The sequence below is a fragment of the Neolamprologus multifasciatus genome, chromosome 15 (genome assembly GCF_963576455.1).
Source record: "Neolamprologus multifasciatus chromosome 15, fNeoMul1.2, whole genome shotgun sequence".
Lineage (NCBI taxonomy): Eukaryota > Metazoa > Chordata > Actinopteri > Cichliformes > Cichlidae > Neolamprologus > Neolamprologus multifasciatus.
The window spans coordinates 24292112-24306111 of NC_140453.1; the positions used below are offsets into that span (position 1 = coordinate 24292112).

At 42.8% G+C, this 14000-nt stretch overlaps 1 protein-coding gene across 1 annotated transcript in view; it reads right to left on the reverse strand.

The window, feature by feature from the left end:
• The window catches only part of LOC146502146 (uncharacterized), a 65139-nt gene that overhangs the window by 5240 nt on the left and 45899 nt on the right, over nucleotides 1-14000 (reverse strand). The window contains exons 16-17 of the mRNA XM_085133605.1: nucleotides 12016-12223; nucleotides 1243-1325 (exon numbers count right to left, since the gene is read on the reverse strand). Coding sequence (XP_084989731.1) covers nucleotides 1286-1325; nucleotides 12016-12223 — 248 coding nt within the window. The 3' untranslated portion in view covers nucleotides 1243-1285. The remainder of the gene's footprint in view (nucleotides 1-1242; nucleotides 1326-12015; nucleotides 12224-14000) is intronic.

Here is a 14000-nt window from a genome sequence, read left to right on the forward strand (position 1 = left end):
CATTTGTTTTAATATTTTTGCAGCACTTTGGTCGATGTGACATATCAATAAACTCTCTCGACTTGTGGTCCAGTGTTTACAAAATCCACAAACTTACACGGTCAAAGAAGGGAGATTTATTAGCTGTCCCTATCATCGCTGTAGCTTAATGTCCCCTGTAATTATTCATGTGGGTTTGGGAGAGCTCCAGACACCAAGATGTATTCAGTGCAGGTTTTGTTTTCAATATTCATGGAACTCAAACTCAACTCAGCGTTGAGTTTTCTTGTCATTCAGTTGTGGTTTCTCCTCCGCTAATATTGCAGAAAATTGGTACTTTCATTATTTATATGAAATAAACAGCAGTGGTAAGTTTAAGTTTCAGGGGAGAAAAACTGGAGCTACATTACACTACCAGGCTTTTTTATTTATTTTGAGATTTCATATAAATACAACTGAAATCAACAGATTACAAAAGTATTTAGGAATAGCATTTAATTAACTTAATTAAGCAGTTAAGTACGTCCACTTCCAGAGCCCTGTAAAATAAATATTTTTCCAGTAACTGTGGATCCAAAATGCTGCTTTCTGCCCTCAAACTTCTCCGGTGTTGCAGTTAATCTCAGCAGTAAACTCTTCAGCCTTTTCAAGGGTTCGGAATCTCTTTCTAAATGTACACAGAGTGATGCAGGAGCCGGCACAGCAGAACAAAGACTTTAAGGCGCGTGACCCTGGTGGAGGCTCCAAGCCGCTGTCGTGGTTTATCTTCCTCTGAAAGCCTTTCAGAGATGCGGTTTGCAGGGTTTTTCTTGTTGGGAGGAGATGCTCTGAAATTACCTCGCAGCTTTGTGGCAAATCAGACCCCGAAAGAGGATCAGAGAGGAGGCTCAGGACAGTTTGTACTAAACAGCAGCGTCAGGTCAGGGTTTAGTCGTCCTCCTTTGGGAGGTTTAATTACTCACTGGTCATCTGCCTAAACACACAGCAGCTTTAAACCAATCGGGGGTTTAGACTAGCAGGACAGATTATCTTACTGTGATTATTTTATCGTGCTGTAAAGGCGTACACAGGTGTTCGTGTTTGGGTTTAGAGCTAATCTCACACTGGGAGGAGGAGGAGGAAGGTCTCTGCATCATCTGATAACACTACCACTTCTTAATCAGCTCCACCTTACACAATGAAGCCCTGCTGAGCATGCATCATGTTCTCTCCTGGCTGCAGCACACAAGTCTACATGAAGGACACAAACCAGTCCCCTCTCACCTGTGGTGGTGTTCTCGGGTGCCGTCCGATCCTTTATATTCTCTTAACTGGAAAGGCCTGGGAGGGAATAGCCGTCTTTGTGTCTGCAGAGAAAAGAAAAAGCGGAGAAAAATGAGGTGGGCAGGTATGAAACTGCAGCTACAGCAACTCTGCACATGCCTCTGCCCTGAAGCCACAGATATCAGAGAAGATCTGCAAATACTGCAAATGTTCAAAAGACCTGTGGAGGAAAGAGAAAAAAATCACCTGGACTGTCAGCAGATTACACTAAACCGACTATTTATTTAACTCCTGTGAGAAGCACCTCGAGCCTGAACCTGACTGATTTACAACTTTCCACTCCGGTTTATCTGCATGTAATCAAACTGTCCCTCCTTCACAGCCGAGGCGCAAATGAGCAGATGCTCAGCTCCTGCGAGTACAAAGCTTCAGACATGCAATGTTTTTATTTTCAACCGCAGAACATGCATTTTATTTAATGACCAGCTCAGCTGTTAATCAAACTCTCTGCAGTGTGATTTGGTTTTATTGCTACTCAGATCAAACATGAAGCTTGATTTGAAGTAAAAACTCTCACTTCTCTTTTACTCTATTTAGGCAGCATCATCCAAGGGCAGCATACAGCCAGTTGATACACATTTAAGTCATAATCTAATGAATTTGTTAGGATTTCTAAGTTTTTATTACTATGCTGTGCAAATTGAACATTTCCATCTGAAATATTAAGTTGATGCTGTGGAGTCCATTGAATCTTGTTGTTAACTGATGACATATAAATCCTGCTTCCAGTCCAAACTCCTACTCCGTTCATTAAGGCTGTTGTCTTTATAACGCATTTTAATGCTTAATATTTTATTATATTTAATCTGAACACGTTTTAATCAGTCACTCAGTCAGAACACGGTGTATTCCAGTTTGGACACGGAAATGGTTAATGACGCCTCAGGCACAAAGTCCTAGGGACTGGCCCAGTCGTTGTAGGAGGCTGGTTGCAAAGAGACATACTGTGCTGCACCAAAAACCTCTCTGTGACTGCTTGGGTGGGCAGTAGATGGCTGTGGTCACTCGTAGTTTGCATGGAAAACGCAGACTTGTCTGCAAACACTGGCTCACTGCTCTCAGAGTGTAAGTAACACTTGGAAAATTAAGACACAAAGATGAAGCAGAAAATGCTCTCCTTCAAAGTAAAACTTTGGAATGCTTTGGCTGTAGTGGTGAGGCACAACTTTTATTTTGAAGACCAATGTTCCCCATTTCCAGTTTTCACAGTTTACCACTTAACATTATTTGTTTGCATTAGAGCCCTCTTGCAGTAAAAGAGAAAATATATAAAATACATAAATAAATACATCCATCAATAAACCAGGGTGGCATAATAATGTCTTGCTTTACTATCTTATGTGCATTTGGTCTAAAACACAGGAAATATTTCTGTCTTTGCAACTTAGTGAGTGTTTGCAGAAGTCAGCGTATTTCATGGAAACTGTGGACAACTGTGGTAATCTGCGAGCGACCAAACCAATCACAAGGTAGTTTCTGATGCAGCACCGTATCTTAGCAACCAATTTCACCCAGCAACTGCCAGCAACTATTTGCCAACCAGTCAGGGAATAATACATTTTAGCGACCAGCAGTGACCAGGGTTCACTGGTCTAGGCTTGTGTGACTGGACCTTTGTTAAAGTCACGTGAATAGTGGTCTAGTTAGTGGACAGCAAAACCTGAATATACACTGGTCTTGCAGTTGCACAGTAGCATCATATTGCAGGATAATGGCTTGTACACAGTGTGTACGTGTGAGCTGTTTCTGAGGTTGCACAGAGGTACTCTCATCTTAACTAAAGAACTAATTACACTGAGTTTGTGTAATTACACACTTTATGATCTTTCTTCATTCTGTTCTGGTTCCAATATCAAAGAGCGCTTGTCTCATGTTGCTGTTAAATTGCTGTTTGGCAGCAACAACATCACTATTTCTGGATTTCTATTTCAAATCTGGTTCTGGCAGGACTCTGAAGGTAAACCGTTAATGTGAATTTCTCGCATTTAAGCAGCATCAGATTAGCAGTTTTCACTAATTTACCGTATTGTTGCAAACAGATTGCACATAATTGCCAAATTTATCCAATTCAATGTAGACTGATGGACCGACTGTTTGAGTTTCCATTTTAACACCAGTTGAAAATGGCTGCGAGAGGTTGCAGACTTCATCTCCGTCTTCGGTCATCTCTAACCACTGAAACATTAGCTTAAGTAATTTGATGGAGAACAGAAATGGAAAATATTTCAATTTAAAAAAAAAATCACAGTTCTGAAAGAAACAAAATGATTTGTTTCAACATCTTGAAGTATACACAAAACACTATGTGGATTTACACTTTGAATGTAAATACATGTAACTCTGTCTGTGAAGCTGGAGTTAAGAACTCTGTGCTTAAAGTTATATCCATCTATCCATCCATTTTCTTCCGCTTATCCGGGGCCGGGTCGCGGGGGCAGCAGCCCAAGCAGAGAAGCCCAGACCTCCCTCTCCCCAGCCACCTCCTCCAGCTTATCCGGGGAAACACCAAGGCGTTCCCAGGCCAGCTGAGAGATATAATCTCTCCAGCGTGTCCTGGGTGTGCCCCGGGGCCTCCTCCCGGTGGGACATGCCCGGAAAACCACCTCAACTTGCTCCTTTCGATGTAGAGGAGCAGCTGCTCTACTCTGAGCCCCTCCTGAATGGCCCAACTTCTCACCCTATCTTAAGGGAGAGGCCAGCCAGGAAGCTCATTTCCGCCGCTTGTATTCGCAATCTTGTTCTTTCAGTCACTACCCACAGCTCGTGACCATAGGTGAGGGTAGGGGCGTAGATCGATCAGATCGAGAGCTTCACTTTTACGCTCAGCTCTCTCTTCACCACAACAGACCGGTACAGCGTCTGCATCACTGCAGCCGCTGCACCAATCCGTCTGTCAATCTCCCGCTCCCTTCTCCCATCACTTGTGAACAAGACCCCGAGATACTTAAACTCCTCCACTTGGGGCAGGGTCTCGTCCCTGACCCGGAGTGGGCACTCCACCCTTTTTTAAAGTTATAGCTTTTGATTTTTAAGTACAGAATGTCACCGGGTTGGTTTGTTGGTAGGTTACGCTCAGTGCCATTTAATGGACCGTTAACTGAATAAGACTCAAAGGCTCTGAATGTGTAATTTTCATGAACTTCAACATTGTTCTCATCTATAAAATGCTTTACAAACCTGAACATTACAGCTAACAGGTGGATTTTTAGTGCAGCTAGCCAAACAACGAGGACTCCCTTACTGCTAAAGAGAGTGAAAGTGTAAAGAATATCTTTGGTTTGTTAACATAAAACTCATTGTTACAGCCAGGAGCAACACAAAGGTGATCCCCTTGGACTGAGTTTAGGTTTAGTCCCTCATTTTCTTCTGAGTTATCAGTTCTGTCACTAGTTAGCTAACATAAACTAATTTAAGTCTATTAGCCGCAAATCTCAAAGCTAAACTGGAGAGACAAATCAATCAATAACCTTTTTATTTAGAAAAAACCTCTTTTTTTTAATGCATGAACCAATATTAGGATCTGTTTTCGTAAGCCCTTCATGAACTCAGCTGGTCTTCTGTAGAGATCCCACCAACGCAGGAACCACAAAGAAAGGCAACTGGCAGGATTTAAAGTGAGATCTTTCTTACTATGAAGCGACAGCTCTCCTTTGCTCCATTACTTCCTCTAATGTCTATTTAAGGCTCGCTCCAGAAAGGAGTCGGTCCCCATAGACTTTGATGTTAAAATGTTTCACGTTAGAGCAGAAATAAATGCATTTAGAGCCTGCTACAAAAAGACGGTTTGGGCCTCTGTGCATAATTATCCATTTTAACTACAGAAATTACACACAGGCTGATGCTCTGCAACACAAACTGTCTTATTTTTAGTGCTCCAAAGTCATTCTTTTTTAAACTGTGCAATTCAAATAACTTCACAATATCTGCTTTAAAACACTACATTACCATTTATTTGTGCCAGGTTCGCAGGTAAAGTCACCCAGTGCGAGTTTGCAGCAGATAAAAACACATTACTGAGGAAAAACATTTTTGAAATATCAACTGAAGATTCACCCTGCGTGGAACTAAAACCTCCACCTTCCCCAGCTTCACCCTTTAAACCGCATATTAGAAAACCACACATGGTTTTACGCCTAGACACTAAAACCAGTCTGTTACACCTGCACTCACCCGGGCAAACACCCAACTAAAACAAGTCTGAGCCAGCCAGCGAGCAGGATTAAAGAAACGTGACCTGGAGTATCAGGGCCACATGGAGAGCAAGGTGCCAAAGAAAACCTGCACAGCTTTGTAGGAAAAAGAAATGGGACTCCTCGGAGTCGTTCCCCGTGTGCCTTTTCGGGGAGTCTTTTCATTAGAAAGCGTTTAACTTACACAAAACGATTTCACTGCTGCCAGCTCACTGTGCTGTCAGGCAGCCAAACGAGATTAAAAGGAATGTGCAGCACCGCGGTACTAACCTGCCAGGTGGTGTTCGGTGTTTACGGCTGTTTTTGGTTTCTTTGTCCTCTCTCGGCCGGTCTGGACGCTGGATTAGACCTAACAGGGTTCAGTGTTAATGAAATGTGGCAAATCTAAGTCGACCGCCACCCCCTCAATCCCCAAGACGGAAGAGCGTTTCGGGAGGAAACCAGCAGCGGTTTGTTTCTGCTGCTCCTGCGTGTCGGCCCAATCAAATATTCATGTTAAACAAAACCACAAACCGCAGCTCCAGTTCAGGGAAAAATCATGTCCGTGTCCTCGGCTCCGAATGCAAATGAAGACATTCGGGTCATCGACTAAATGTCAGAAAATCAGATGTCAGACTTTGCTTCTTTCTGCACTTCACCTGTCATTTGTGGGCACGAGCATTCAAGCCCGAACTGCGTTTACTGTGTTTACTTATTTATAAAATGCAGAAATATCACATTTATCCAATTACTACTGCTGCTTCACTCTTTCCTAGAAGCCGTTGGCAGTTACAGAACAAATACCCCTGGTTGTGGCTCACTGGGCTAAGATGCTGACCGTGTATTTGTGTGTCCCTGGAAACCATCTCTCCTCCTCCTCCTCACATTTCCTCTAATCTCTCTGCTGTCCGCTGCCTACAAAGAGACAAGAAATCCCCCGAGATAATAAAGGAAATCAAAATAGTTTCCAAGCACCATCCAAATATAAATTCCCGTGCCCCCAAAAATGCTCTTTTTTTTCTGATTGATGAAACTTTTCATTATTCATATCCAGTTACTTGGTAAACATAGCCCTCCTCTCCTGCAGAGGTATGTGGGCCATCGCCATGAGTACCGTAGGTGCAGCTGTCCGCACGCTGTTGCTGTTTCTGATGGAATCGGAAAGAAAACGGGAATTTGTTTTGGAGCTGCTTTTTTGGGCTGCTAATCCTAACCCACCCCATGTGTGGTGATCACGACATGGTCAGGAAGGTCGAAGAGTAAATGCAGAAATAAAAAAAGATCAAAAGAATGTGGAAAAAGGTTGTCACCTTGTTTTGAGTGCTGTGCAAAAGTCTTGAGCTGTTCAAGGTGGAAGCAAGAGAGCTGTTAACCATATCCTCCTAAAGCACTGTATTTACTTATTTATTTGTTTATTCAGTATTTTGAGAAACAAGAAACTACCAGATTTTGGTAACGACACTCTTCTGTTTTTAGTCTGAACCTCCAATTATGATATTCAAATTAACTGCTGTGCTGTCCCTTATTTTCCTGCTGTAGGTTTTAACAACTGGTATTCATGTAGGTCAGGATTTTACAACGACACTTAACAAGATGAATTCAAAGGAGATCACAAAGGATTAGCCCCTAATACACCACACTTCTTAGTTTTCTTGTGTTTTTCTCCAACAAACAATAAACGAAGTCTTCAGTCTAGAAGCTTCAAGCTGTGGATCTCCTGCCTGTTAATCTGTGGACACAGAAGCTGTAACGATGGCGTTTTAATGAGTGTTTTACGCTTTCGTGGTTTCTCTAATGTCTCACCACTGCAGATCCAGAAAATGAAGTTTGTGCTGTCTGGCAGGTGAAACAATGCAGACCCAAAACTATCTGTGCAAAGGTTGAGTTGATGGAAAATCGACGTTTGAGTGCGAGAATCTCTGAGGTGCTGTGTATCAGGAGGCGAGGTGCCGGCATGTAACAGTGCTGAAATTAGATTTTTCTGGCAGTTGAGCGGCAGCGACTCTTTGCAGGTGGTTAATAAAAGAAAAAACGCTTTCTCTCCATTAAAAATCAACTTAGCATTGATTTACAGTGGTGAGGAGCTGGATGATGGAGGGACGGATCACACAGAGAGAAGGAGGATAAACACCACAGCAGAGCAGAAGACCGCTAAAGGCTGTGCACAAAGATATTACTTCATACAAGCATGGTCAGTCGGAATTCAGAGGCACATTAAAGCTATTTGGGGCAAGTTTTCCATCATTTGACCATTAAAGTGACAACAAACTGAAAAAGATCAATCGCACGATCAATCCCTCAGTCACAAAGTGACAAAACCCACAAAAAGAAACCAAAACATTAAATCGATTTTCTTTGCAGCGTTGGATCTGTTTGTCCATCTCGTATCCATCTGTTTGATGACCCACATGTGCAAAGATTTTTCTTTTTTCTCTAACGATTTTCAAAACCAGAAATAAGGAGCAGGGGTTACCAAAATCACTATCTGAGTTTTGAGCAACATTTTGCTATAAACCAAAGCATCAGACACAGTTAATCTTTAGGATGATTACGGCACTATGTTACATCTTGAAGACTGCCAAAGTTACCAAAACTCAGAAAATCATCTTTACACATAAACACACACCAAACGTGGATTAAACAGCAGTAAAATTAGTCCTGAACAAATGTTGATAAAAGCGCAGAGAGCAGCTGCTGTTACTGAGTCTGTTTGTTTCAGCAGACAGATGTTTGGTGTTATTGGATTAAATACAATTAAAAAAACCAAGCAGAGCGTCGTCAGATTTCCTTCAAAGTTTCCATAAGAGTTGAGAAAAAAGTCTTTCTAGCCATTATCTCACCCTGTCCGTCTCTAAATGTCTCAGATTTAAAACCGTCGCCGCTCCCTGCAGTGCAGTTTATTAACAGACCCGAGGATAACTTTTAATTCAGTTAAACGTTCATAATGTAATAAAAGCTGACAGTTAATGAAACACGATATTAATGGAGCTTTTAAGTGCTTAAGGAACAGGCTGCTGTTCTTCAAAGGTGTCTGTGGACAGCCGACATCATCCTGCCACGATTTAAAACTTATCACAGCAGCTAAGAGCTGGCAGTTACGCTTCAGATGTACTAAGTTCAACCACGCACCACAAGTTTCAATGAAATGTACATAGCACTTTCTATTTCCTACAGAGAAATTGCAAAGAAAGTCAAGGTGACCGTGAGTAGTTTTCTTCACTATCAAAAGGCACTCAGAAACCGGGGCAAACTGACAGGATGAGGTCTGGCAGACCCAAAGCCACAGCTGAATCATGGGACACGTTTCTGAGAGTTAACAGCTTGCATGATAGGCGGTTAACAGGATAACAGCTTCAAACACAGCTTAATAGTGGTCGTAGCAAGTCTCAGTTTCAACTATGAAGAGAAGACTTCTTGCTGCAGGTTTTACGGGACGAGTTGCAGCAAGAAAGCCATCGCTAAGACGTCAGAATATTACAAAGAGGCTTGGCTGGGTCATGAAACGCTGCCATTGGACGACTGAAGACTGGAAGGCGGAATCAAAATTTGAAATGTTCAGTTTGTAATGCAGGATCTTTGTGCGCCGTTGAGTAGGTGAAAGGATGGTTTCACAGTGTGTGGCATTAACTGACAAACATGGAGGAGGAAGTGTGATGGTCTGGGGCTGTTTTGCTGGATCCAGGGTGGGTGACTTGTACAGAGTGAGAGGTGCCATGAACCAAAACGGCTCCCACAGCATTCTGCAGCACTATGCAATAGCCTCTGGTATACACGTAGTTGGTCAGGGATTCATCCTACAGCAAGATAATGACCCAAGTCCAAGCTATGCCAGAGTTACCTCAGGAAAAAAGAACAAGATGGTAAGCTTGAAAACACGAAGTGGCCACAGTCTCCAGGCTTTAACCCCATCGAGCTGGTTTGGGATGAACTGGACAGAAGAGTGAAAGCAAAGTAGCTGTTACACCACAAAGCGACAGAAGAAGAAAAAGAGGCTCCACCCTTCTTCTCTCACCACAGATGTCTCTATTTGGGGTGGCTGTAGCTCAGGTGGCAGAGTGGATCAGCCACTAACCGGAAGGTCGGTGGTTCAATCCCAGGTTGCTCCAGTCTGCATGCCAAATATCCTTGGGCAAGATACTAACCCCATGTTGCTCTCCGATGCATCCATCGGAGTGTGAATGTGTATGAATGTTAGATACTGCGCACTTAAGATTAGAAGTGCTTGTGTGAATGGGTGTGATTGGGTGAATGAATTAGCTGTATAAAGCGCTTTGAGTGCTCGGACAGAGTAGAAAAGCGCTATATAAGAACCAGTCCATTTACCATTTACCATTTATACGCTCACTTTCCTGCAGTCACGTGAATGGCTGGTAGTTATATCATGGCTTCAGTCTGTGTCAGCCTTCAGAGTTTATCTTCTTGATCCATTTCAGGTGTTTTAGTGCAAATCAAAGTGACAACAGGTGCTCTGGAGAGGCACAGCAACACAAACCCCCAAATAGGGAATGGTTCTGCAGGAGATGGACACGGACTGCCGCTCTCTCCTTATCGCTTCTTGCTAGTTCTGCTTTTTGTTAGTGTCCTTGTTGCTGTTTGTGGCAATGAGACTGTCTGAGCATGCTCCTGATTTCCTCCTCCCAGATTGGATCAGGAGCTCAGTGGGCTCCTGGGATAGTCTGAATCAGATAGACAGATTAGGATTAGGATTTTTTTGGTTGTCTGTCCTATTGTGGCCTTTTTGTTTGTTTCTTAGGGGGTATTTAGGGCTATATTTGAGTGGCACAGTTGCCTAACAGCAAAAAGTTTCTGGATTTGAATCTGCTGACCCGCTGAGGCCTTTGAGGGAGGAGTTTGCATGCATACCAACCTAACCGAGTAACTTATTGGTAATTAAAGAGCTTCATGCGTTATAAAAAAATCCAAATGAAGCATGAAAATCTGTGTATGAGTATTACTCTGTGTCCCCTCCAGCCTCCACATGTGGACTTTTTCACTTTAAAAGATGAAAGTGTTCACTTTCTCTCCACAGACGCCTCACCTTACCCTTCTCCCTGTGACAGCTGTGACAGGCTATAAGTGGTTAAACAATGGATGTTTACTAATCAGATTCCATATTTATTCTATTTTAGTGACACAGTTTACGATTGAGGTGATTGCTAACACTGTTGTTTATGTTTAATTCCTGTCTCATATTTTATTGGGTATAATTTGGCTTCAGTCCTCTGTTTTGCATGCTTAAGGTTACCCTGCGTTAACCCCAAGCTGAGGTTGTTAAAAAGTACCTGAATAACTTTCTACTTTTAACAGAGAAAGTTAAAGAAGGCTGCAGAGAACAGCTTAAACTCGAGGCATCACGACCCTTTACAAAAAGAACGATTCCACTTTAAAAAAGAAAGCAGAAAATCACATTATACACCGGCAGGCTCCAGCTCCCTCTGATAAAAATTATACATCTGTAATGAAAATTATGACTCTCGGTTTGAATCCAGCGGCTCAAAGAATGGCAGCTCAGTCTGAGTGAGGATAAGACAGTCACACATTATCACTCTGAAATGATTGTTCCCACATTCCTGCAGCCGGGACTTTGAAATGACTGAACGCTGACTTTCCCGCTGTACCTGTTTGCAAACCCGGGTCCTGAAATTTAAATTCTGCCTCACCATCACTCCAAAACTGAAACACGTGCTGCCCGTGGTCTGTGTTCCTGTTCTGTTGTTCAGCTGAATGTCGTAAAAATTTTTAACAGTCAAATCAGTCGTGAAGATCAGCTTTTACAAAACTGCAGCTGGTTTTAACTTTAACGGCCCTTTAATGACTTCTCAGCTGAACTGCGGTGACCCTTTTATGTTCAGTTTGTCCAAATCCACTCAGAAATCACAATTCAGCTACTACACATCACGCAGTGGTCACTGCACTGGCTATCAATGAAATTTGCCCTCCATGAATCGACTCCACAGCCTCTCAAATAATCTGCCAACCTGCACAAAGTTCAGTAATCGACTGTTTGAAATCCTATTTAATACTCGTCCTGTTTTCATTCGCTGAGTCTGAGATGTCTTGTCCACCGTGAATGTTTCTTTCTGTTTTTTCAGTTTGTTGTTTTTATTTGCAGTCTTTTTTGTATTAAAACCTATTATTAGCTTTAACCTAAGGTTTTATTTGATTTCATTCATTTATTTGATTCCTTCAGTTTTGCTTAACTCCTTTTTTTTTAAACAACCCCAGCCCTAAAATGTTTTGGACGCTGTTTCTGTGTTCTGTTACTTCCTGTCTTATTTTGAAAGTCCCTCATCTCATGTGCTTTTTGAGTTAACTCTTTGTCTCTAGAGTTTTGCATTTCAGGTCCTAAATCTCCTTGATTCACAGTGTAATAAGTAATATGGAGGGACAGACTGAGACTGTCATTATATGCTGATGATGTGATTGTGTTTACTGTAAAATTATAGAAATAATAAATTGTGATTTCTGCTCTGTGTTCTTTGTAACACTTTATAGACCAAACTGTGGACCTGCTGATACACAGTCCGCATACATCGTCATTTACCTGCACACGGCTCCGTATCCGGGAACTATGCGGCACTCTTCTCCTTGGCAGTAGTTCGGCTGGAGGACACACAGGCTCTGGCAGGGCAGGCCGTCCACTGACACGAAGCCCAACTGGCACTGACACGAAGCCTCCTTCGTCCAGGCGTTCACCATGCAGCGAGAAAACTCACCGCAGGCCTGGAACTTGCAGGGATCGGCCTGATCAGCTGCAAGGAGAGGAAGGCAGAAAAATGTGGACACATTAGTATTCAGGAGGAGTTTCCCGCGCCTTCCTCTAACCACCCTACTCTCTCCGGGAGGTGCTGAGGAGTGTTTGATTTTAATGAGATCCTCTCCTCCTGCTCTGCACTGAAATGTAAGGTTTAGCCCGAGCCGTGGGCGGCCTCCAAGACTAAACGTCAGATTCACTCCGGGGAAATTAGCATGTGTGCAGGGTGTCACGGATGAGAAGTACGTCATGTTGTGAAGCCACAGCACGTGGTCAGTATCTGTAATCCAAACATACATCAGCAAGTATGTGTGTTTGAATCAGGGCTTCTGCTGGGGGTCTACAGCCTTCATGTCCTGGAGAGTTCCTGTTTATTTATACTGTATATTTATCAGTGTGTGCCAGCTGGAACAGAAACAGCTGCTTTTACATCATGACTTGGAATAAATAGCCATATTTAATCTGTGTATGTAAAATGTCCCTCTTACTACTTTTCTTAGACTGTAACTTGCAGATTTGAGGAATCTATCAAACATATTGCTGCACAGTTTTTGGGAGATTGATTGTAACCTTCAAATCAACTACAAGAGAATTTAAGGTTTTATAAACCTGCATTTACCTGTGTTTTTACAGTGTATGTAGTGCTTTATAGCCTCTTTTAGTTCAAAATCTAGTCTTGCCAGCCACTTTATTAGGTATCCCTTGCTGAGGAACACTCCTCAGAGATGTTGGTCCATACTGATGTGATAAAAATCACACAGCTTCTGCAGCTTTGTTCACAACAAACGAGTGTTTCAGCGAAAACCTGATTCCCAATCAGGATTTTGCTGAAACACACACACGCTCGCCTCGAGACAGAAGATGTTGCAGCAGCACTTCTCCTCTCTGCAGCTCACTTCTCATCTTCATCACCATTATTCGGGCCCTATAATGTTCTCTACGATCCCACCGTGTGCCGTTGGATTTGACATATAGACCTAATTACCAAGTCTGTTTGAATGTTTGTGATCTCTGCTCCCTGCCTCAGACTCATCTGTGGAGAATATTACATCACAAAGCTTTTAGAGTGTGCACTGCATACAGAGGAGCGCTGCTGATACAACAAATGTGAATTATTCTAAGATGCCTGTTTATATCTCATACATAAAAAGAAATCCTGACATCATAAAACACCACCGCACTGCAGCTAACAAAAGAAACGGCATGTTGGCTTTTTAATCTTTCATGTTAAGGAATAAAAACACCATCGCATGCAAAAAGGACTCTTAGATATTCAGTTGAACAACAGTAGAATCCGCACTGAGCCAGAGCTTGCTTTAATCACTGCTAACAGCGGCCAAAACAAACTGTCTTCCTGTGTTATATTACTCTATTATATAAACTGCTACGGACTCGTTGAGGCATGCACTCCACTCTACTCTTGAAGGTGCGCCGTGGGATCTACACCCAGATGTAAGCGACAGACAAGTCCTCTAAGCTACGAGGTGGGGGCTTCGTGGATGGGACTTGTTTGTCCAGAATATCACACAGATGCTCGATTGGACTGAGATCTGAGAAATCTCGAAGCCAAGTCAACACCGCAAACTGTTCCTGAACTATTTCTGGTTTGTGGCACAGCCATCAGGGAGTACTGTTTCCATGAAAGGGTGTACATGGTCTGCAACACTGCTAAGGTTGATGTTACATGTCAAAGTGACGTCCATGTGTACGGCAGGACCCAAGGTTTCCCAGCAGAACACGGTGGATGGGGCCAGTGTGGGAACCCTCGCTGTCTG